The following is a 24,918-nucleotide window of genomic DNA, read 5'->3' as shown; positions in this document are numbered from 1 at the left end:
ACCCACCCGGGCAGAGTTCCCCCCAGGCTCTTCCTGGGAGGAGGGAAAGAATGCGGCTCCAAGCAGACCGGGGCAGCACTATCTCAGAGCATTCCTGGTGGGTGAGCCCTAATTTCTGCTCTTAAGTGAGATACGAGATAGCCTTGTTTCAGGCGTTTGAGCAGAAGAGTAAATACAGGCTAGAGAAGATGTAACTCAACCAAATGACTTGAAGATGGATGCTATACTTACTTACTACAAGTAAAAAAGTTCAACACAGCCCCATTCTTGGGCCGGGAAGGGAAAAAAGACAGGGGAAGAAGTGAGGCGAAGACCAAGATAATGTGTCTGCCTTTCCTGTTTGACTGCACACACACTGATACTTTCTACATGAAACACTGTGGTACAGTCTATATTCTCTATATTTTTGTGAGTTTCAAAAATAAATCCCCAGAATTTTCCCTGATGGTAGGTGGACACTTTCTGCCTCATCCACATTTGCTCCCTAAGCTGTGTAGAGAGAGATGTGTAAAGTGCCCTCTGCTGGACAAGTGGAGATACTTCAACAAAAACTTCACGGGAGGTCTGGCTTGGAACAGTTGACCGAAAAAATATGCCCTATCGACTTATCCTTCAACTTTTAAATGATATAAAATATACGTCATATTTTTGGCCAAGTCATAAGACATCCTTCCTGCTTCAAGTCAGCTTCAGGATTGTTTTAAAAGAAAGTTTTGCGTCCTTTACAAACCCAATAAATGTGTAAACATTCCTAGTATTTCAAAGAAGTAATTAGGTAAAGTTGTTCGCTGTGTTCTATCAGTATTCTAACCAGTTAAGCAGTTTAACAGACAAACTAGCTGAAAAGACCGGGGGCTGCTACACTGCGCAGGCTCTACGCGGAAAGCTCACGTGTATGCGCGCAGGTCTGCGGCGCACTGGACGACACAGCCCAAACAAACAGAAACACATCTTCTGGCTAGCAGAAAAAGAAACCGTTGCTTCTCTTTCTTGCTTTCTTTGCGAGAGTAAAAGGGATTTTTTCCAAATTTGTTATTTTAGTTGTCATTGTGCTGCCACGCTGAACCAGAGCCCCCTGCTTCTCTGCCAGGGAACAAGGGTGTTCTCGGCACCGTGTTTATTGTGGAGCTTTCAAAGAACACAGTTACAGTCCATTCTGTGTGAATGGTCTGCACAATGAACAAAAACCCAGGCAGGCCACATCGTGACTGACAGGCTGAGGCTGGGGTGTGGGGTTCGCAGGGAGGGAAGCTGTTACATCTGTGTCGAGTTATTGGGCACAGTCTGTGAGGTCTTCACGTTGGTGCACAGACGAGAAACTGTTTTTCTTGTTAGGGCAAAAGCTGATATGAGCGAAAATGACAGGTCTTGTTATAAAGACTAATAGATTCTTAGGGTGCAGATACTGTATTTTGAGCTTTGAAAATACATGACACTGTACAATAAGCTCTTTTTTTTCTTATAACAGGAAATAAGCAGAATAATTAAAATGGGGAAAAGGTCAAATAAAAAGAAATGCAGATTCTCTGGCTCCACCTCAGACTGCAGAAACAGAACCCAACTTCTAAGAAGATCTTCCAGGTGATTTGAGCCTTTGTAGACATAAGTTTTCTGGCAAAGAACAGTATAATATTCCCAGTATGACTTAAAGCGTTGTTTCTCCTTGGTTGAACCTGAGCCCCCCAAGGATTACGGAGCTTACCATTAGGCCACCATCAAAAGCACCTGAACTCCGTTTTTATGATACACTAACTGTGATCATTTAAAATTACCTGGACTCCCAGACAGCCGAGTAACTACAATATATCAGATTTTGCACTTTAACTATACAGTTTCCATTAAGAAAGCAGTTTAGTGACAATTTTGATCAGCTGACACTAGTTTTTTTCTGCTATTTTGGAGAGTTCACCCTCTATTTTACGGCTTAGCTAATATATGTAAGGTGTGAATTAACACCTACATTTTATGACTATGTTATATGGGTAAACACGCAGAGATCCTACTTCAATAGTTTTTTGTGAGAAAAACAAGCAGGTAGTATGTTTTGGGGGAGAGCGGGGGGTTGTTTGTTTTTAAGTATTCCTTGGGTCCTTGTTTGTCTACCGAGAAAAAGCGTCAGTCATTTGCTGGCTAATAGCGAAGGAACTGCAGACAAGGAGAGCCGTAAGCTTTTCTCACCTGTGAAAACAGACTGGGAACACACAAAGAATGCTTAAAAGGAATTGCCAAGTGACGCGTAGGCACCAGGAGATTGTGTTGTATGAGATAAGTATGCCAGGAGCTGGTGATTTGGTTTTTCCCCAGCACTGCTTGGCAGAACAGGAGCAAAACCCAGACCGGGAGGGACAGACCCGAGGGTTGGCGAGACCAGGCAGCGGCAGGGCAGAGGAAGGAGGGCTGAGTGTGCTGGCGCAGTGCTAGTCACTGAAACCCTCAGTCCGCCAGGTGACAATCAGCCACACAGACGCAGTGGCTGGCTTTGTCACACTGCAGCGTGAAACAAGGTACAAGCTTGCATGTTACTCCAACTAGACTTTATACCAAGAGTGAACTCTAAAACTTACCTGTTCTTATAAAAAGTGCTGAAACCGATGCTTAAGAAGTTCTGACTGAGAACAGATTGCTGGTGGCCGGGGGTGGAGGATCGGGGTGGGGGTAGAGGGGCAACATGGGAATAAAAGGGGGAAAAATTCTATCCTCAACTCACTCATGTTTTATGTTCCAAAGTAAAGCAAATAAATAATTGCTTATCAAAACATGTCATAATGACACTAACAGGCATGTTTTATGAAGCAATAAAGCAGGTTTAATGAAGACAAAGTATGCGGTAACCCAGAGCTCAGAATCCATTCCTTCAGTATGGCTGCTCCCCCCCCCACCCCCGCCACCACTTCAAAGACTCACTTTCACAGGTGACATATCTGGATCATCAGATCTGGTTTAAGCCTTCCCAGCCCCAGGGACTCCCTACTTTATGAGGCTGACTCACTTTCCATCCTTTCTATGTTAAGAAAATCCCCAAATTCCCTTGCTGTAGTTGTACAACATTGTGCCCCAGCCCACGTGACTGTGGAGGCTGATACGTCCACGGTCTGCCTGTCTGCAAGCCGGACACCCAGGAGGGCGGCTGGTGCGGCTCCAGTCCACACCCACAGGCCAGAGAACCCGGGGAGTCGATGGGACGGTGGAAGTTTCCGTTCAAAAGCCAGAAGGCTCAAGATGCAAGAAGAGCTGATGTGTTAGTTCAGGTCTAAAGGCAAGAAAAGATCAGTACCCCCCTCCCTCAACAGCTTCCTCTTTCTCCCAGGAGGGCCAGCCTTTTTGTTCGGGCCAGGCCTTCAACTAGTTAGTGAAGGCCCACCCACGTGAAGGAGGGAAATCTTTACCCAGTCAACCGATCCCATTGTCGATCTCATCGGAAAACAGCCTCACAGACACCCTCAGAGTAATGTTTGATGAAATATCAGGACGCCCTGTGGCCCAGTCAACATGACACACAAAACTAATCATCACAACTGCTGAAACTGTTCTTGAACTGGCTCTCCTGCTTCTCTTCTGGACGTCCTTTAGTTTAGTCTTCACATGCCAACCAGCAAATTTTTTATATACAATTCACATACCATATGATTCAGCCATTTTAGTGTATACAATCAGTTGTTTTTAGTACATTCACAGAGGTGTGTATCCTTTCCCACAGGTGACCAGTGACCACTAACCACAAATTTAAGTGCTCTCAGAAGCCCCCAGTAGCTTCTCATCACACTGAGAATAAGATGCAGTCTACTCACCAAAGTCCATGAAGGCTTACAAAACCTTGGGGCCTCCTTCCCAACCTCACTGGTTCCAGACCCACAGTCCTCCTTGCTGGTTCGGCTTGATCCTGCCTTGGTCCCCCCTTTTCCTTCTGACTGGACAACTCTTACCCACCCCCATCTCTTCCCACTCCCTCACTTCATTCTCGCCCCTGATCAAAGCTCAGCCCCACCAATAAGATGCCCCTGAGCACCTTCTCTGACATACCTGTCATACATACACTCAGTCCATCTCTACCCATTGACTTTGTTTTTTCGGAGTAATTATTCGTAACTGAGAAGTTATTACATATTGTTCATTGTAATTGCTGACACCTGACAGGTTATTATTAACATATTGACTATGCTCATTAGAGAGGAACTTTCTCTGCCTTATTTGTGGGTGTGTCCCAAATTTCCAGAACAGTACCTAGCACACAGTAGGTGTGCTAAGATGTCAATAAACATCTTTAGGAAGGGAGAGATAGTCATGAGCCTAAAACCCATCAAGTAACCAAGGCCCTATACCAGTCTCACACTGGGATCTATTTCTTATTACTTCATTTGCTTTTCCTTCCCCAAGTCTTACATCACAAAAAGTGCCTAAAGAGAGATGTTCCAAATCTGTATCTGAATAAACTGTCACATATGATACAATCCTACTCTGAATCACTTCTTTAAAACTCCACAAATTAATGATAGTGTTGCTTTAAGAATTCTAATTCATTTATGCTTTTTAAAAAGAAAATTGCTCTCAAGGCTGAAAGTTGGCACAGAGATGTTCATCCTAGATTTTAAAACAAGTCAGCTTTGGAACTCTGGGAAAGCTCTCCTAAACTGGTGTCGATGCCATGACTAAGAGATCACGGCTGGAAACAAAACAGGAGTTTCCTGATCCACAGCGCCGCGTGATTACGAGGACATTGGAAACAACTTCAAAGCTGACATTAAGTGCTTAAGTCTACACTCTTGGTGATACTTAGCCTTAATTGGTAGTTGGAGAGAAGTGGAGAGACAAGGAGACTCTGGAAGAAATCTCCTAAAAATGTTTTTATATGCCATTATTGACTTACTTATATGCCATTCATCTGGATAGTTAATATCTAATAGTTGTAATATCTAATTACTGTGAAGACAGCCAGTGCATAATTCCCATTCAGGCTATTTTCTCAGACTTGACTATTGGAAAACCCCAAACTACTTCACAACAGAGATGGCGATCCACAGAAATTCCAGCAAAATATATGCACATTAGAAAAAATGTATTTAAAATACAGCCAGGGAAAATGTCAGTTACAATGTGTAGAGTGGCCTTACTTTTAGTAAATGCATAACTTTTATGTTATAATTTCTAATACAAGTGTAAACAATACCTTAATAATGGCAATAATATAGTACTTTCCTATACCTTAACAAGGTACCCCACATTTTTGTTATTTTTGTTTTCTTTATAAAGAACATAACGAGACTGACAAACCAGTAATGTAAGAGCAGTTTAAATTTTAGTCTTTGAGGGATAATGACACAACTTGTCACAACAGTTCACCTGTCCTTTGAAATAAAAACGTTTCTTTAGCGTAGTTTTACTCATGAGACCACCGTTGAGCAGCTGTAGTCCAGTCTATTGATGTTACTTAACCATCATTGTCTCCATTAGTCAATAGAAGAAATAAAAACTATCTTTTCAAATTCAGTAATACCAAGGTCCGATCCAACATGTGAAAGCATTCCAGCACAGTGGAGGGTGACAAGTGGACGAACACTAAAGAGCATGGTGATGTACAGAGACATCCAGCTTCCATTGTCGATCGGAGAGGGGGGGTCAGGACAGCCAGTGCCAGCGCTGTGTGAACGCTGCTCTCCTGGCTGAGCCATCCAACAGGCAAGGGCGAGCCGATCAAAAAGAATCTGCTTGGGGAAAGCCTCTCCCAGATTTGCCACCTGGAAGATCTCCTCAAGCACTTCTGCAAAATCAGCAATCAAATTGAAGAACAGAAAAAAAAAACACTATTGATCTTACCGCGGGTACTTTAAACTAGCTCTATAATGCCATCTTCGCATGCTGTCACTTGTTAGTGGTGTTTTGTACACGTCAGCATCCAAATACATTCACAAAAGTATTTCGCTTATTATCTACTAGAGAGGTTATTTTAAACTTGCTCTACAGTGCCATCCTAACATGCTGTTGCTTGTTGTCGGTGTTTTCTACACATCAATATCCAAATACATTCACAAAAGCATCGCATATCATCAACAACAGAGACGCCTGTGCTCTGAGACACACACCGGGTCTGACCCGCGCGGAACAGCCCTCAGTCACGGCGGCTGCAAGGAAGGCATCTCCTGGCTGCTCCTGCAGTGTTGCCTTCCATGCCGCGGCTCCTGGAGCGTGTTCTCTTCCAGCCCGCAAAATCCATCCCGGCCTCCTAACCAGAAAAGTGCTACCCTAGAATGAAAATAGTAATTATATTTGTACTTCTTGTATTACTTCAACTTGGATTTTAAAAAGAGGGGGAAAAAAAACAAAAGTGGGCTTTTCCCCCTGAAAACACTGTCACTTTTGTTTTGTTTGTGTTTATTTGGTTTTATTTATAGAAAGAGCTCACAAACTCTGTTCCACAGACCTCTCCTCTCTCCACCCGCTTGGCTCCTCCACCCCTGGGGGAAAGAATGGGATAAATATAGTCACTTCCCGAAAATAGTTTTTAGAAAAGCATGAGATAAAAACCTGGGTAAGAATAATTACGCTGTATAGCTGATCCCTCAGGTAAATGTTCTATTACTGCTGGAAGGGAAACCCTAGGTGTTTCCACGGTGCCCTTGACGGACTAGCTTGCGCTACTTTGCAGGCACCCAGGTCTAGACGAGTGTGAAGACGACTCAGACATGATTTACACAGGTGCAAGCACCTCAACCACGAATAACCTTGTGAGAAACAGCAGTGAGAAGGGACCCAGGAACTTCCCTTCCTTCTTGAAGTAGACATTATGGAAGCAAGGGCAGCTGCTGAAGCTGGCTGGTTATCTCTGCATTTCCTGCCTTCTCCGGCATTCCTGAGTGAGGAGACAACCCGCCCGCCCGGCCTCTCCAGTCAACCCTTCCACATTCCACTCTGCAAAGTAATCCGAAAGAGGAACCTTTTAGGGCAGAGATGGTCAAATCCAGCCCATATTTCGATGCAAGGGTGGCTACCCTGAGGGTTTTCTAGTAAGCCCACCAATGGACACACGCATCACACAATTGAATGGTTCAAAACAAGTGTTCCGAAATACTGTTGCTTTTCAAAGAGAACTGCAATTGAGAGGGCAAGTGTGAGTAGATCAATCAAATCTGTAGTTATTTGGCAAAGGTAGCCCATGTAAAGGAGCAGTGTTTACTTTCTTGATTCTTTAGCTCGGTGGTTCTCAGTCAGGGATGATTTTACCCAGAAAGGTCATCGGCAATGTCGGGAGATATTTTTAGCTGTCACAGGTGGTGGCTTGGGGGCATGATGCTACTGGCACCCAGTGAGTAGGGCCTGGGATGCTGCTAAACATTCTGTAATGCGCAAGGCAGACACCCACCACAAAGAATCATCCAGCCCAAAATGCCCATAGTCATTAGGGCCAAGGTTGAGAAACCTTGCTTTAGCTAAATACAAATAAATCATTGTGGGTCCCAGATGACCATAAGTCTGAGGATTAATAATTTATGTGGTGTTTTCTATATATATTGTATTTCCTGCACTCTAACACATCAGATGGAAAACATTCTGGTCCAACGGTTTTCTCCATCGGGATACCTTGCTTGCACAAATTAATATTAAATGTAAAGTATAATTGAAAAAAAGTTTTTTAATTTTTAAATTAAAAAAGCTATCTTGCCAACTTCTTGGGGTTTTGTATTGAGGTTGGATATTTTTATTCCCATATAAAGTTTTTGTTTTGAGTTTTAATGATTTAAACAGACCCACAATTAATACCAGCTAATTTTTTGGAAGACTCAAACTCCTGGGTTAGAATTTTTTTTTTTTTAGCATGGCTTTGCAAAGAAAAGGGGAAAACAATTTCTTTGTAATTGAAACTCAGTCAAGGAAGAAATGCCATATCTCTTTGGGAACATGATTACTACCTTCCCAAATTAAAAAAAAAAATCATGAAAGCTCCAAGCAAAGCTTTCAATATATTTCTAAATGATCTAAACATTTCTTCCTGCATTGTCATTGCTGTGCCTTTCACACTGCCCCGACTTCCAAGCTAAATAAATGTGCATGGAAACTGACATGAAATGGAAATGTTATAGGGAAAGGAAAGAAAATAAGAAAGGAGGAATGGAAGAGGGGGCTTGAAGCACTAAAATCACTCAGGTTAACAAAATATTACACAGAAATTGTGTAACTGTTACTGTATTTAACGTAATGGGATGTATCTACCCCACACAAACCTCATTCACAGAACCCACTTCAATCCACACGTGTGAACTGAGTGACCCAAAGGGAACTAACACCCCTGAGCACAGCGCGTTGGGCCAACTTTCTTCCCCAGGAACATAAGCATCAGCTGTTCGTGCTATGGGTGGCCTGGAAAGACGAGGTACCTGATCTACTCAGGTACCTCTCTTGAGAACCTCGCCTAGGAGATGCCATCTCCAACAGGCGAAAAGCAATCATGTGGAATGCAGCTGCCATGTTTATTCTGAGCATGGGATGATTAATGGGTGAATTCTCTGGAAAAAAAATCCTTAAAACAAAACACTCTACATCTCACTTAGCTTAAAAGCATCTCCACTCTTTGTCACTAAAAAAGCATTATCTACATGTAAAACTGTTGAATTTTGATGAATGTTCCTGGATGGATCAATATCCACTTCCTGGTGTTAACACTGTTCCACAGTCGGGCAAGATGTTACCGTCTGGGGGGAAGGGGTGAAGGGCACAGAGCAGAGAGCCTCTCGGTGCAGTCTTGTTTTTAAAAATTTTTTGCAATTTCCTGTGACTCTAAATTTATTTCAAAATAAAAAGTCTTTTAAAAAGCATGTGGTAACTGAAACATTCACCTGTCTGTGTTAGTTTCCTAGGGCTGCCATAACAAAGCCCCATAAAGTTAGTAGGTTGAAACAGCCGAAACTCACTGTCTCACAATTCTGGAGCCAGTCCCAAATCAAGGCAACCACAAAGCCAGGCTCCCTACAAAAATTGTAGGGGAAGTCTTCCTTGTTTCTGGTGGTTTGGTGGCCATCTTTGATGTCTGTTGGCCTGTAGATACGTCATCACCCCTCAGCTGTCACGCGGCACTCCTCCTTTGTGTGTCTGTCTTCACACGGCCATCTTCTTATAAACACACCAGTCACATCAGGTCAGGAACCCCCCCTACTCCAGTATGACCTGATCTTAACTAGTAGATCACCTGCGACAAGTTTATTCCCAAATAAGGTCACATTCTAAAGTGGTAGGACTTCAGTATATTATATCTTGGTGGGGGGAGTTCAAGGGGCACATTTCAATCTGTAACACTATCTCATCAAATACCTACTTTTAGAGCCTATCATTTTCCATAATGGAAATCTTATTTATTCATTCATTTAAAAATCTTTGGTCTCCTACAAGTATCAGTCATTATATTATGTGTTGTGAACACAAAAATTACTCATATTTTAATGGGGTGCAAAGCGGGAGTCATCTAAAAGTAGGAGAAAATCCCAAACCCTTGGCTAGGGGAAGGGGGAAGTGGATGATAAGGTATTCAAGATACTTTGCACAACAATGCAAGTTAATAGCTGTAGGAAGAGCGCTGCCACCCAGGCGGTAAGGTACATTGTTGGAAACCACCCTGCCTGGTTTCAGAAGCTGTAACCCCCACGAAGGCTAAGGCTGAGGGAGCAACCTTGGACTGTAAGCCACCAAGGAGACAAAAGTTTATCTCCCTGGCAGGAGAGCCGCTTCTGCTCCTTTTACTTCATCCATAACTAGCCCCCAATGTTTGGTCGGTTAGCCAATGACAGATAAGATTCCCCAAGGGAGGAATGATCTAAGACAGGCATGATCACATGGGAGGCCCTCAAGGAAGGACTTTGTGGGGTACAGCAAAAGGGGGTGATGGACCCTCACCCCTCGGCTTTGACAAAGTCTGAGTCTTCATTGTCTGCAAGAAATCTCCTAATCTTTTGGTTGCCTTACTTCCCTTGCTCCACCTAAGCCTGAAACAATGACAGAGGGTGGTGCAGCCCTGTGCTGGAAAGGGTGGGTTCCCCAGGCAATCAAGCCTAAGAAAGAAGATGTAAAATCCTGTGAAACCTGCTTTGTTTAGAATGCTCTCAATTAAATGATAAGGGTCCAAGCAAGAAGTAAGTTTGTTCCTCAAAGTTTTACAGCTCTTTAGCTATCTGACCCTGACTCAAAATAGGCCCTCAGAGTTCTTTGTTATCTTTTGTCTGATCCTTACTGCTTGACAATGATTAATGAGCTTTATCTGTATTCTTGTGCAAATGAACCCAATAAAAGCCCATTGAGGAACCAGCTCACGGTCCTTCTCCTTTGAGAGATTGGCCACCTTTCCTCCCCAAGCAGATCATGTCTTGGTAGACTTATTCTCATCAGTGGTGGCCAGGGGGGCCCTGCGGGTGGAGTCCCCCCACAGTACATGTGACTTTTAAGAGCATAAGTGACTCATGACATAGCCAGGGTAGGTGGATGCCCAACCTGAATGTCGGTGCATCACGGGGAACTCTTGCCATAACTTGCCATTACTAAAGATGGCAGCCAAAAAGAGGTAAAACATACAGGGGAACTGGCAAAAGTAACATATCATAGGAGGGGCCAGACATGAAGTCACATAGAAAGTTCCAGGCTGAGCATTTAAAATAAGGGCTGGCTGAAAGAGAAGGGGTCCAGTCTGCCATGAGGTCTGGTGTGTAAGGAGATGCCATGAGGTCTGGAGTAAGAAGGAGGAGACCCAGCCTAGAGAAGACAGCAGCAGAGCTGATGGAGCTGTGCAGAACCCCCTAACCAAGCACAGATTCACGGGAGATGCTTGGAACCAAACTGTGACTGGGAGAGCAGCTGCAGACTTGTGCTTTTCTAAAGGATGTATGGAGAAGCCACTCTTTTGGGATGTGAACCTCCCTGGACCCCACCATGACCCAGTGTAACACAGCACATGTTTCCCTGAATCACTGCATGGAGGCTGAGAACGTACCCCAGATCCTGAAGGAGAGAGCTGCTGTGAGAGGATGGCAACTCTGAAACCCACAAGAGCACTTTCCAGAGGGGATGGAGACCTGTTTGCACAGCTGGCTAAGGACAGATAAGGACATGGGGAACTTCTGGGCATGGTTTTGGCTTATCGCCCTTTGGGGAGCAAGGGAAATGCTGGGTCTCATGGGAGAGGAGGGCTCTGAGCAAGAGTTGTAGTCCCACAAATAAAAACCTGTTTCCTTCAACACTAATTGTTGGGTCATGTGTCAAGGCTGCACAGGGCTGAGCCCCGGTTGGCTCAGTTACAGTATGAACAGTCTGACTCAGCTTCTTCAACTTTCCTCTACAAGTGTCAAAATAGAAGCCTCTGATATACTCCTCCTTGAAGAATTCTTAGAGGTCAGTCTTCACAGTCCCTTATGAACTGCTCACAGGTGTCAGAGTCACAGTCTACTGTAATTCCCTGCAGCACATTTATTATCTGATGTTTTCTTGCTCATTTGTTAACTGATTTGCCTGACCCCTGTTTCCCCACCAGAATGTAGGCAGTTATCTTTGTTCCTCCAATACATCCCTATAAACTAGAAACATTCTTGACCCAGTAGGCACTCCATTATCTGTTAAAAGAATAAATGTGCTCCAAAAGAACATTAATTCAATATCTGTGTGTCAGACCATCTATACACAATATAATCCATTTCCATCCTCATAACAACCCCACTAGACAGATGCTGGCGCTCTAATTCACACATGAAATTAAGGCTTTGGGTTCTGCTATACCCACCCTGATACACAGGCATCAGAGGAAGGAGTCCAATGGGGCATGATAATAAAGGCAAGGCAATTGGGCTTAGCCCGGTTCTGAGGCTGTGGTCACACTTATGCCCCTGCATTCAATTGAAAATGCTCATTGTCTGGATTTGGAAAGTCACCCTATTTAATATGCCGGAAATGCATTTCATTTTGGTTTCTCGCTAGAGATGAAATCCAAACCAGATAAAATTTCTGATGCTTGAAATAGAAATATTTGGAGAGATCTCTGGATTTAAAATTACATTTGTGATTTCATCTCATCATAGAATCAGAAGATTGAGTAAAACCTCTTGTGGCCAACAACAAACCACCACAATTCAAATATTCCAAATATGCAGAGTGTTTGAGGACAAAAGCTAATTTCATTTAAAAGGCATGTAACTGATCCAAGAAATGACCATTTAAAATTTAAGCATTGAAATGTCTAAGAATAGCTCAAGCCTTTTGAAAGGACAGAGAGTACTTTCAACACAATTCAAACTTTTAATTTTCATAGAAGTTATTTCATTAGTTACTTTCACATAAAGCTTACTTAGTTTATTATTACTATGGAATATTCTTCCTAGAATATTCAAAACTCAAATTTCTTTCAGTTATTCCTTAATACCTTCTAATGCACTCTATCACTAGAATTAATTAATATACCTATTTCTATATTGCTATATATTCATATATCGCCAGACAGATATTTTCAATAACAAATACTCTGCAAACAATGCATTTCGGTCAAAATTTTGCTGAGATTTTCTTTTAACTTTTTTTAAATTCAATTTATTGGGATGACATTGGTTAATAAAATTATATAGGCTTTAAGTGTACATTTCTCTGATACATAATCTGTATTATCGCATTGTGTGCCCACCCCCCAAAGTTACGTTTTCCATCACCACATCCTTTACCCTGTACCACCCCCCATCCCCATGAGATTTTTATGACAGCTGCAAACCCAGACATTTTGGCATTGCTATGTTTAATTATTCATGCCTCTAACATCTGCATATACATGGTGGCCAAACAGAAGCACTACAAGCACAGCTTAATGTACTACAAGCACAGCTTGACTATTCCAAAGAGAATATGGTTTTTTCCCTTACATTCTAATTATTAGCTCTTAAGCTCCAGTGTTTTGTGAAATTAAATTTAACTGAATTCTATCATCAACCTTGACTTATAGGTATTGCTAACATTTTGAAAATTAATCATCATATGCATTGCAATGATAAATTACTTATTCCCAAAGACATGGTTCCATCTTATCATTGGTCCCTTCAGTGTCTTTTTTTTTCTTTTCATTAGGCATATAGTAATAAGTAATAGTATAGTATAAGTAATAAAATGCATTTATTATTTCATCTGTGTTGATGAATTTACATTATTATTATTGTTATGTATCGTCACCTGAGGACATGCTCATTGAGTTCAGAAACAGAGAAAGGGAGTGAAAGATCAGTCGGTTGCCTTTCGCACGTGCCCCATTCAGGGACCAAACCCACAACTCAGGCATGTGCCCTGACCGGGAAGCAAACTGGAGAGCTTTTCATTCACAGGCTAATGCTCTAACCGAGTCCTACCAGCCAGGGCTCTTCAGCATCTTGACCCACCAGAATATTTATATAATGAGAGAGTGGGACATTTTTCATATGCAAAGTCCCAAATTTAAAGCTAAAAATCTAGAGAGTCATCCACATATAGTCATTTAATGGATAATGTGACTGAGACAAAAAGATGGTGACATGTCCAACGTCACATAGGATGTTGGTAGGAAAACTATTACCTAAAGTCAAAGAGCTAGCAGGGCTCGAGTATTTGCCAGCACACTCCAAGCTCTGTGCGCTGAGTGAGGTCCTGCATAGGCAGGAAGTACCAGAACCATAACAACTGGTAAACATCGGACAGTTTCCCTAAACTGTGCTCAACCAGCAAACAACACATGCAGGCTGAGCTCAAAAGGAACGCGATCCTGAACAAATGCACTCTGCGGAAGAAATAAGCCAAGAAGGGGGATGTGTGAAGTTTGAGGGCACAAAAATCAAAACAAACAAAAAATAGATAAAATAAAACCTCCCAGCAGAGGGGAAACAGAGAGGGGTACTAACAGTGTAAGGGGGACAGCACCAAACACGCTTTTCTTGAGCAAAAAAACCAAACCTAATTTCTGTAATAATTCCAGATAAGAGAAGCTGTCTGTGCCTGTCCATCTACATTTCAACCAGGAGGAGATCTAGTATTGAAGGCAATTTACTTACCAAACCTGCGATTGGTGTGGAGAGTCTATTGATCTTCTTAATGACACCAGGTTTAATCTTATTAATCAAACTGAAAGTAAATACAGAAATAAGATATGTAAGGACAAGAATGCCAATATCAGTTTAGTGCTCTCTTTAACATTCTCAAAAATCCTATGTTCCAGCCTCAATGTTCTTCAGAGCCAAGAGCCCAACGGAAAGCAACCAGCCAAGAAAACAGTTCAAGAAACAGTCAGAACCGCGCTGCAAACAGCGGTGAGCTGTCCTCGTAGACCACAGAGACTATATCCAAAGCCATGTCTTTAAAAATAGTCAGATCCCCATTTATTAAAGAAAGGGAGTACTTGATTGTTGCATATGGCCTGTTTAAGAATTTCTTCATTATAATCTAGTTCATTTGGTCCTAAGGATACTTTTTTCTACTAATCATTTTCAATGATTTTTTTTCCTCTAACACATCATTATTTTATTTATCTTGAAGATTGATAGTACTATTTATTCCTATTTACCCTTTTACGTGAATAAAAAACAAAAATAAGTTAATGTAGCTATAGTAATTAATAATGTCCATAGGCTTTTCTCAGGGTTCAATATATAATGTACATACATAGCTGTATGTATATTTATGTAGACATTTTAATGCCTGAATGTAAACTGATCCTTATTTTAAAAGGTAGTTTCAAAACTATTCAAATATGTCAAAATAGAACTCATCCTAATAGCCACCCAGTTCTTATTGGTAACTCATTCAAGGCTATGATTGATTACTTTGTTCACGGCAAAACACTGAAGGAAAAATTAAATGTACCAGAACTCCAAAAATAGGCTAACAGTTACCTCAGAATGTAATGTTGAACAAATTTAAGTTGCTAAGACAATCTACAGAGATCTGTCTCCAGACTCTAGAACACAAAAAAAGAACACAGCTTTGACAACTGCAACTTGGAATACACTTTTTGGTTCTAAATCTAGATTATTGTGAATTCTATTTCTTTGTTGCTTACTAATACAGTGCCAGGCCACAGAGAAATTTAATACCATAATAATGCTTTTGCATTGATGCTAGCTTGGTGAAATAATCATTAATCACTGCCAGAAAACAATAACTTGAAACAGTGACTTTCCTATGCAATAATTTGTCCACCAAAAAAAAAAAAGCACATTTTTTAAATTCTAACAGAGCTCCACTCAGAAAGCAAATAAAGGAGAAAGAATCAAACATTCTTAATTTCCTGGTCTCCTCTTAACAATGGGCGACAGAAAAAAAAATATCTAACACTTGTGGAATGTCACTCCTTCAACATTCCAGAGATTTATATACACACTTGAATGTGTTAAAAATAAAAAAGACAAAAGTCTCGATTTAATTACCTTCAGAATGTTGTTTGACAGGATTCAGAATGACAAAGCAGGGACTTATGAAGACTTAGTCTGGTGAACAAAAGATGTTTTTCTGTTTTCACAGTTTCTTTACACAACAATCCTTAGACAATTTAACAAAACCATCTCCTCAACTTTAAGCTTTTCCTGAAACTGTTAACTCCTTAATTCCCAATTACTTATTTGTGTACTGAAATCCATGTAGGAAAGAAGGCTTTCTCCCTTCCCAAATGCTTTATTTTTCTTTAATGACTAGCTAAGGAGCTAGAAAAGGATTGACCAGGTTTATAAGGAAAGGAGGGTTTCAAATTAATTCTTCTAGTTGTTCCCTATACTGGGCATTTCTGCAATTCTATTAAAGGTAGCATTCCTACAATGCAGTGAATTAGCAACTGAAGCATCACTATGAGGAAGACAGTCTGGCACAGAACAAATCAAGAAATAGATTTTTGGCAGTTGACCACTAGCTTGGCAGTCACTTTCCTGTAGTAACTGGGTCTTAAACATAACCTTTCATTGATATTACCATGTCTGCCATGTATAATGTGCTCCCGAGTACAATGAGCACCCACGTTTTGTGTGTATCATACACAGGATTATTGTACCCATTATTACACTTGTGGTATGTCATCATTTACCCATGCAAGACACATCCTTCTCTTCCCATCAAATATTTGGGCAAAGAAGTGTGCATTATACATGGAAAAATACAGGCAACTGTTAAAGACCAATGAGCTGGGGCAACTTATAAAATGTCAGCGAAACTTGGACATTAGTTGTCCGTGGTAGAGAAAGAGTGTCATACGCTCCTTCTCCACCCATTTGAGTCACTGCAGGCTTTGGCCAGATCATTCGGATGAAGTGCCTGTTTACTTCACTTATTACCTTTGTTATTACAGTGTTAGTAATATCAAGAGTGTTCTTTAATATAGTTTCCAGGATGGATAATAACACAGCCTACTCTTAATTAGGTTAGCCAAAGGGAGTAGGGGACAGAGGTAAATGAAACAGACAGATAAATGCTGTCTCCCAACAGTTAGCTGACTTCCCCTTCATCAGAAGTTTCCAGAGCTGTGACTTAGAAGCAGCACAGACATGGTAGACCAGCGTCCTTCTTGACTGCGGAGCCTCCTAGGGCATGCACAAATACAGAAATAACCACAGGGACAAACCAACACTCTGTATATAACACATGAACGACCCTCTAAAAAGTGGAATCACTTGAGAAAAATGCTGTTTTATTTTGTCAACACTTAAAGTGGTATCAGTTCTAAGCACTAGAATATGGAGAAAATGCACATACAGTTTTGGCAAATACTGAACACCTCATCAAATTATGAGCCATAATATGAAAATAGTCATTTTCATATATAATTAAAGGAAGAACTTTTAGAATAATCTTAATTGGGAGAAAAAGAGGTTTCATTAAATTTACATTTCTGTGACATTTAAGTATGTCTAAAGGAATAGAGCATAGTGTTATGTCAAATAAAATACAAGTGTCATGTAAGAGAAATACTACTCTCTTTTGTAAATAAAACTACTTTGCATAATAAGCGGTCTTCGGTTACACACACTCCCAAAGACAACACTAATTGCAGGTGACTGGCTCTAGTCAAGACTGAGGTAGCAGGACAAGCTTCCTGTGGCCTCTGTGCACAAGGAACTAAAGGAGTGGGGGACCGGTCCAGCTGCCGCATCCCCGTATCCATCCTTCTAACTCCATGGAGCATCATACAGCTACTCCACCGAGCTTCTCTCACCCAGGCCATGGCATAAACTTGGTGATGTGCTCTGACAGCCCTCAGAGGTCAGCTTTTTTGGTAAGTTCAAAACCAGAACAGAAAACTCCCAGTCACTTGGTATCCCCACAGCAGAGTGCTCTCAACGCCTCCTGTAACCCGTCCCCTTCAGCTCATCTCTCCAGCATGATCTATTTCCTTTTCCTCTCCCCACAAAACACTCGTTCCCAGGGAGTTGACTGGCACAACCAATGCTAGAAACTTGGCTCTGTTCCAAAACCTTGCCACCAGTGAAGGGGACTAAAACTCAGGGGTGAAACTCAGAAAATTGTCCCTGAGGCTCCACATGATGTCCAGCTCAGTTATAGGAGGTTGTAATCAAAATTTGCTGCTCTCTCTGTTAGTCTCCAGAAACTAGTTGCAAATGTAAAACCTTATTTTCCCCTCTAATAGGAAGCTGTTCAGCAGAGGTGTAAAATGTAGGGACATCTTTTGACTTCTTATTTCCACAGATTTTCCAAGTGCACCAGAGAGACTGAGCACATCAATCCACTGCGAGTGAACTTTTTAAACTATAAATTATTTGGGTAGTCATTCACACATACATCTCTAACATCTTCCTCTCAATGACATTTTTACAGCCCATAGCAGACAAACTTTTCCTATTAGTAACTCAAATTTTTAAAAAATACAATAAAGACATTACACATTTCCTTAGAAAGAGCAACAATATTTGTTTTATCCGTGATTTGACATTTACTCATTAGCCTACTTTTCTCCCAGAGGCCAGTTTTGCTCAACAAATATTTGAATGCTTACAAAAGGCAGAGCGCTGTATGTGATCGGCTGCAGAGCAACCAGACGGTGAGGCTGCGCAGCACACCAGAACACTCCCTAAACTCAAGCAGCATCTCCTAGCACCAGCAAGGTGCCTGGCATTCCGCACGTGCTATAAAAATACTGGCTAAAAGTTACCGTCTAACTTTTAATGCAGAAGTTTTTCTGTTAATAATTCAAAACCTCTATCTTCTTTAGAGAAATAAATTTAGAAAGACATTACCTTTAGTTTCATTCAAATGCTAGAAATGATGTTTGTTTTAGTTTTGTTTTGTTTTGTTTTTTGCTTCTATCAACATGGACACTTCTTATTTTTCTGTTGGCAAACAGTCAAACTCCAATATTCCCTCCTAATCACCAAATGTTGATAAAGAGGGTAAGCTCTCTATTAGATTAGTGATTGGACTGGTTATCTTTTTTAACATATAATTTACTTTTTACTTCATTATATTGTCCATAGAAATAATATACATCTATAGCATACATTTTAGTGACTGAATACAGTCCCTTCTGTGGATGAACCAGATTGGACTTTAAAATATTCTAAAGGAAACAATCCCATGCACAATTGTTACAAAAAGAATAAAATACTAGGAATAAACCTAACCAAGGATGTAAAAGACCTGTACTTGTAAAATTTATAAGACACGGAAGAAAGAAATAGAAGAAGATACAGGTAAGTGGAAGCATGTACCATGTTCATGGTTAGGAAGAATTAACATCATTAAAATGTCCATACTACCCAAAGCAATCTATAGATTCAATGCAATTCTATTCAGATTCCAAAAACAGATTACACAAAACCAGAACAAATATTTCAAAAATTTATGTGGAACCACAAAAGACCCCACATAGCAACAGTGATCCTGAGAAAGAAAAACAAAGTGGGAGGAATTATGCTATCTAGTATCAAACTACACTATAAGGACATAATAATCAAAACAGCATGGAACTGGCATAAACACAGACACATAGATCCGTGGAACAGAATGGAGGGCCCAGGAATAAACCAGCACCTTTACAGTCAGTGAATATTTGACAGAGAAAGCAGGCACATACAGTGGGCTAAAGATAGTTTACTCAACAAATGGTGTTGGAAAAATTGGACAGATTTGTGAAGAAAAGTGAAACTAGACTGCCTTCTTACACCACACACAATAAATTCAAAAGGGATCAAAGACTTAAATTTTAGACCCAAAACCATAAAAACCACAGAAGAAAATATAGGCAGCAAAATCTTGGACATTGCTTGTAGCAATATTTTATCAGATATATCTCCCCAAACAAGGAAAACAAAAGAAAAAATAAACAATTGTGACTACATCAAACTAAAAAGGTTTTGCACAGCAAAGGAAATCATCAACAAAATTAAAAGACCACCCACAGAATGGAAGAACATATTCATCAATACATCTGAGTAGGAGTTAATATCCAAAATTTGTAAAGAACTTAGAAAACTCTACAACAGATACCACAGAAATACAAAGCATTGTAAGAAATTACTACAAAGAACTGTATGCCAAGAAATTTGAAAACCTAGATGAAATGGACAAATTTCTAGAAAAATATAATCTTCCAAAACTCAATGAAAAAGAAGCAGAAAGCTTCTGAACAAACCAATAACAGCAAAAGAAATTAAAGCAGTAATCAAAAAACTCCCAACACACAAAAGCCCTGGACCAGATAGTTTCACAGGAGAATTCTACAAAGCATTTAAGGAAGAGCTAACCCCTATCCTTCACAGACTATTTCAAAAAAATCCAAAAAGATGGAAGACTCCCAAACTCTTTTTATGAGGCCAACATCATCCTAATTCCAAAACCAAATAAAGATACAACAAAGAAAGAAAACTTCAGGCCAATATTGCTGATGAACATGGATGCTAAAATCCTCAACAAAATACTGGCAAACCGCATCCAACAATACATTAAAAAGATCATACACCATGACCAAGTGGGATTCATTCCAGGGATGCAACGATGGTTCAATATTCGCAAGTCAGTAAATGTAATACATCACATAAACAAAAGCAAAGACAAAAAACCACATGATCATATCAATTGATGCAGAAAAAGCATTTGATAAGGTACAGCACCCATTCATGATAAAAACACTCGGCAAAATGGGAATAGAGGGAGCATTCCTCAACATAATAAAGGCCATATATGAGAGACCTACAGCCAACATCATATTCAATGGGCAAAAATTAAATCTTTTCCACTAAGATCAGGAACAAGACAAGGCTGTCCACTTTCACCATTTCTATTCAGTATAGTACTGGAAGTTTTAGCCACAGCAATCAGACAAGAAAAAGAAATAAAAGGCATCCAAATCAGAAAGGAGGAAACAAAACTGTCACTGTTTGCAGATGACATGATAGTGTACATAGAAAATCCTATAGACTCCACCAAAAAAACTGCTTGACCTAATAAATGAATTTGGCAAAACAGCAGGATACAAAGTCAATATCCAGAAATCAAAGGCATTTCTGTACACCAACAATGAAACAGCAAAAGCAGAAATCAAGAAAAAAATCCCATTTGAAATAGCAAAAAGAAAAATAAAATACCTAGGAATAAACCTAACCAAAGAGGTAAAAGACCTGTATTCAGAAAACTACATAACACTGAGGAAAGAAATCAAGGAAGACACAAACAAATGGAAACATATACCGTGTTCGTGGATTGGAAGAATTAATATCATCAAAATGTCCATACTACCCAAAGCAATTTACACATTCAATGCAATACCTATTAAAGTACCAATGGCTTATTTCACAGACATAGAACAAACACTTCAAAAATTTATATGGAACCATAAAAAACCCCGAATAGCTGCTGCAATTTTGAGAAAGAAGAGTAAAATAGAAGGGATCACAATACCTGACACTAAACTATACTACAAGGCCACTGTAATCAAAACAGCCTGGTACTGGCATAAAAACAGGCACATGGACCAATGGAACAGAACAGAGAGCCCAGAAATAAACCCAAGTCTATACAGTCAATTAATATTTGACAAAGGAGGCAGCAACATAAAATGGAATAAAAATACCCTCTTCAACAAATGGTGTTGGGAGAACTGGACAGCTACGTGCAAAAAAATGAAACTCGAGCACCAACTTACACCTTATACAAAAATAAATTCAAGGTGGATAAAAGACTTAAATATAAACCGTGACACCATTAAAGTACTAGAAGAGAACATAGGTAGGAAAATCTCAGATATTTCACACAGAAACTTTTACTGACATGTCCCCTAGAGCAAGGGACATAAAGGAAATAATAAACAAATGGGACCTCATCAAAATTAAAAGCTTCTGCACAGCTAAAGGAAACAGTATCAAAGTAAAAGAGAACCAACTGTATGGGAAAACATATTTGCCAATGATACCTCAGACAAGGGTTTAATCTCCAAAATATATAATGAACTTACACGACTCCACTCTAAGAAGACAAGCAACCCAATTAAAAAATGGGCAAAGGACTTGAACAGACACTTCTCCAAGGAGGACATACAGAAGATCCAAAGACACATGAAACGATGTTCAATATCGCTAACTATCAGAGAGATGCAAATTAAAACCACAGTAAGACACTACTTCACACCAGTCAGAATGGCCATCATAAACAAAGCAACAGACAACAAGTGTTGGAGAGGTTGTGGAGAAAAGGGGACCCTAGTGCACTGCTGGTGGGACTGCAGACTGGTACAACCACTATGGAAAGCAGTATGGAACTTCCTCTGAAAACTAAAAATGGATCTGCCTTTTGACCCAGCAATTCCATTGCTGGGACTATATCTTAAGAACACTAAAACACCAATACAAAAGAACCTTTGCACCCCGATGTTCATAGCAGCACAATTTACAATAGCTGGGTGCTGGAAGCAACCAAGATGCCCATCAGTAAATGAATGGATCAAAAAACTATGGTACATTTACACAATGGAATTCTATGCAGCAGAAAGAAAGGAGCTCCTGCCCTTTGCAACAGCATGGGTGGAGATGGAAAGCATTATGCTAAGCGAAACAAGCCAGGCAGTGAAAGACAAATACCATATGATCTCACCTTTAACAGGAACCTAAACAACAAAACAAAGAAAAAGCAAAATATAACCAACAACACTGAAATAGAGGACAGGCTGACAGTGACCAGAGGGGAGAGAAGAGGGAATTTCAGGAGAGAATGGGTAGGGTTCACAGGAACAAATTTAAAGGACACATGGACAAAAACTAGGGGGAGGGTGGTAATGGGAGGGAAGTGGGGAGGGTTGGCTGGGTGGGCTGGAATGGGAGTAAAAGGAAGAAAACTGTACTTGAACAAAGATTAAAATAAAAAAGTAAATAAATAAAAAGAACTTAGAAAACTCAACACCAAAAAACACCCAAACAAACCAATTAAAAAAATGGGCAAAAGACCTGATTAGACACTTCTCCAAAGAGAACATACAGATGGCCAATAGACATATGAAAAGATAGTCAATGTCACTAATCATCAGATAAATATGCAAATTAAAACCACAATGAGGTATCACCTCACACCAGTCAGAATGGCTATCATCAATAAATCAACAAACGACAAGTGCTGGTGGGGATGTGGAGAAAGGGGAACCATTTTGCACTGTTGGTGGGAATGCAGATTGGTGCAGCCACTGTGGACAACAGTACAGACATTCCTCAAAAAATTATGGATCTGCCTTTTGACTCAGCAATTGCACTTCTAGGAATATATCTGAAGGAACCCAAAACACTAATTCAAAAGAACATAAGCACCCCTTATACTCATTGCCACACTATTTACAACTGTCAAGATATGGAAGCAGCCCAAGTGTCCATCAGTAGATGAGTGGATAAAACAACTATGGGATATTTACACAATGGAATACTTCTCAGCTATAGAAATTTTACCATTTGCAACAGTATGAATGGACCTAGAGAACATTATACTAAGTGAAATAAGCCAGTCAGAGAAAGACAAATACCATATGATTTCACTCATATGTAGAATCTAATAAAAAAACCAAACTAACAAGGAAATGGGGACAGAATGATGGAGAGCAGGAAGACAGGTGGGGGAGGGGAGGAATGATTATCTTAAATAAATTCCTTGCTAAGATTTTAAATTAATTACTTCCATCTAAATTCAGAAGCTCTAATATTCTCTAAATAACATTGAATAGTTAGTGATCACATTTCCATGGATAAAGTTATAAGAAGATTAATTTAAATTTTAAAAGTGTAAAAGCATTTGCTATAAATACTTATCATTTTAAAGATGGGTATTAAAATTCATGCAAGTTCAGTTTGTGGAGCTCCTGTGGTAGTAATTCCGAATACTGCTGAGATTCCTACCACAGAAATAAAGAGTTAACAATGCATGCTAAAATGTGAAAATGTATGGAACAGCAACAAGTCAGTACCAATAAAACGTATCGTTGTCTATTACGACAAGACATCCCTATTTAACCTCCCACTTATGCCTGAAGCAACCGTTCTGCAGTGAGTCTAGCAGAGCTTAACGGGTCTGAGAGCAGTTTTCTTATTCCAAACAACCTCAGCAGTCAGAGCACTAGTGGACTTGCTGAGTAGCAGGAAATGTCCAATGTCCGATCAGTAACAAAGCGCGTCTAGCAGAGGCGCTCTGGGTTCCTGTCCTGGTTCTGCTTTTTACTGTTAAGTGGCATTGCTAAATTCCTCTCCATCCTTTCATGTACGTGAGAGTGACATGTCATTCTCTTACAGTTAGATTTAGGTTCCTTCCAATTTTTGCCACCGTCAAAAGGCTTCGATGCATGTCTGTATACATGTTTTTATTCATGCTCCTTACCATTTCTTTCCTTTATTTTTTATTTAAGTATAGTTGATATACAATATTACAGTAATTATATTAGTATCAGGTGTACAATTTAGTGATGCAACATTTTTATACTTTAAATGTGCTCCCCCCAGTAATTCTAGTAATCATCGAGATCTCATCCTGCAAACTTGTTGCAGTATTATTGACTATGTTTCTAGAGATAAAATCATTAGTGTTAAGCCCTTAATGCATGTTTGGAAAGGAATTTGGCAATGTGAACCAACTTGCCCTGGCACCACAGGCAGCATTCCTCTGCCCGCCTCCTGGCACCACGCTGCAGCAACTCTTCACACTCTCAGAAGCGGCAGGGCACAGAGACGCTGTGGCCAGCTACCTGTCCGCTACCTACAGCACAATCGTCCACAGTTGCCGCAGCTTTCCGAACCGCCACTCAAAGGGATGTAAAATGTGCACCGATTTTACATGCCACATTTTAGATATTTAGGTTGTTTATAATACTTTCCTCCATGAAAGTGCTTTATGCATATATTTTCCCCATTTTGTACTCTTTTCTTTGGTTCTCAAAAGAAAATTATTGGCAAGTTATGACTTTTATAATAAATATGTGTTTATATTAATAAGTAAAATAGCATATAATTACTTACCAGGTATTGCCAAATTGCTTTTCCTAGCTGTACCAGCTTATATCCTCTTGGTCAATTTGAGAATAGTACAGACTATTTTGTCTCAATATGGCTTAACGTTTTGTAACAGACTTTATTTCTTTATTTTTTATTAATTTTGGGGGTGCCATTGGTTAATAGGACCATACAGATTTTAAGTGTACACGTCTATGATACTAGATCTGCATATTGTACTGTGTGCCCACCACCCAAGTCAAACATATGGTGATGGAAGGTGGTTTGCAACAGATTTTAAATGATATATTAGTTTCCATTTTAAAATAGTATCTGCAGAGAATAGACTAACAGCTATCAGAGGGGAGAGGAGCCAGGGGGCTGGGTAAAAAATGTGAAGGGATTAAGCAGTACAGAGTGGTATTTGCAGACTAGCCCCAGATACGCGGGGTGCAGCACAGAGAATACAGTGGGTGAGGTCCAGACAGCACGGAGCGGGGCC

General features: G+C 40.2%; 1 protein-coding gene across 2 annotated transcripts in view; it reads right to left on the bottom strand.

The window, feature by feature from the left end:
* The window catches only part of LMO7 (LIM domain 7), a 218,459-nt gene that overhangs the window by 117,656 nt on the left and 75,885 nt on the right, over positions 1 to 24,918 (bottom strand). For both annotated transcript variants that reach the window (XM_045838967.1, XM_045838969.1), the window contains one exon: positions 14,022 to 14,091. In XM_045838967.1, the coding sequence (XP_045694923.1) occupies positions 14,022 to 14,091 (70 nt within the window). The remainder of the gene's footprint in view (positions 1 to 14,021; positions 14,092 to 24,918) is intronic.

This window comes from Phyllostomus hastatus, unplaced genomic scaffold (genome assembly GCF_019186645.2).
Source record: "Phyllostomus hastatus isolate PE091 unplaced genomic scaffold, TTU_PhHast_1.1 phas_contig_29, whole genome shotgun sequence".
In the NCBI taxonomy this organism is placed as follows: domain Eukaryota; kingdom Metazoa; phylum Chordata; class Mammalia; order Chiroptera; family Phyllostomidae; genus Phyllostomus; species Phyllostomus hastatus.
Note: the sequence above shows the minus strand (reverse complement) of the source record. Positions and strands in the feature narration are given on the sequence as shown.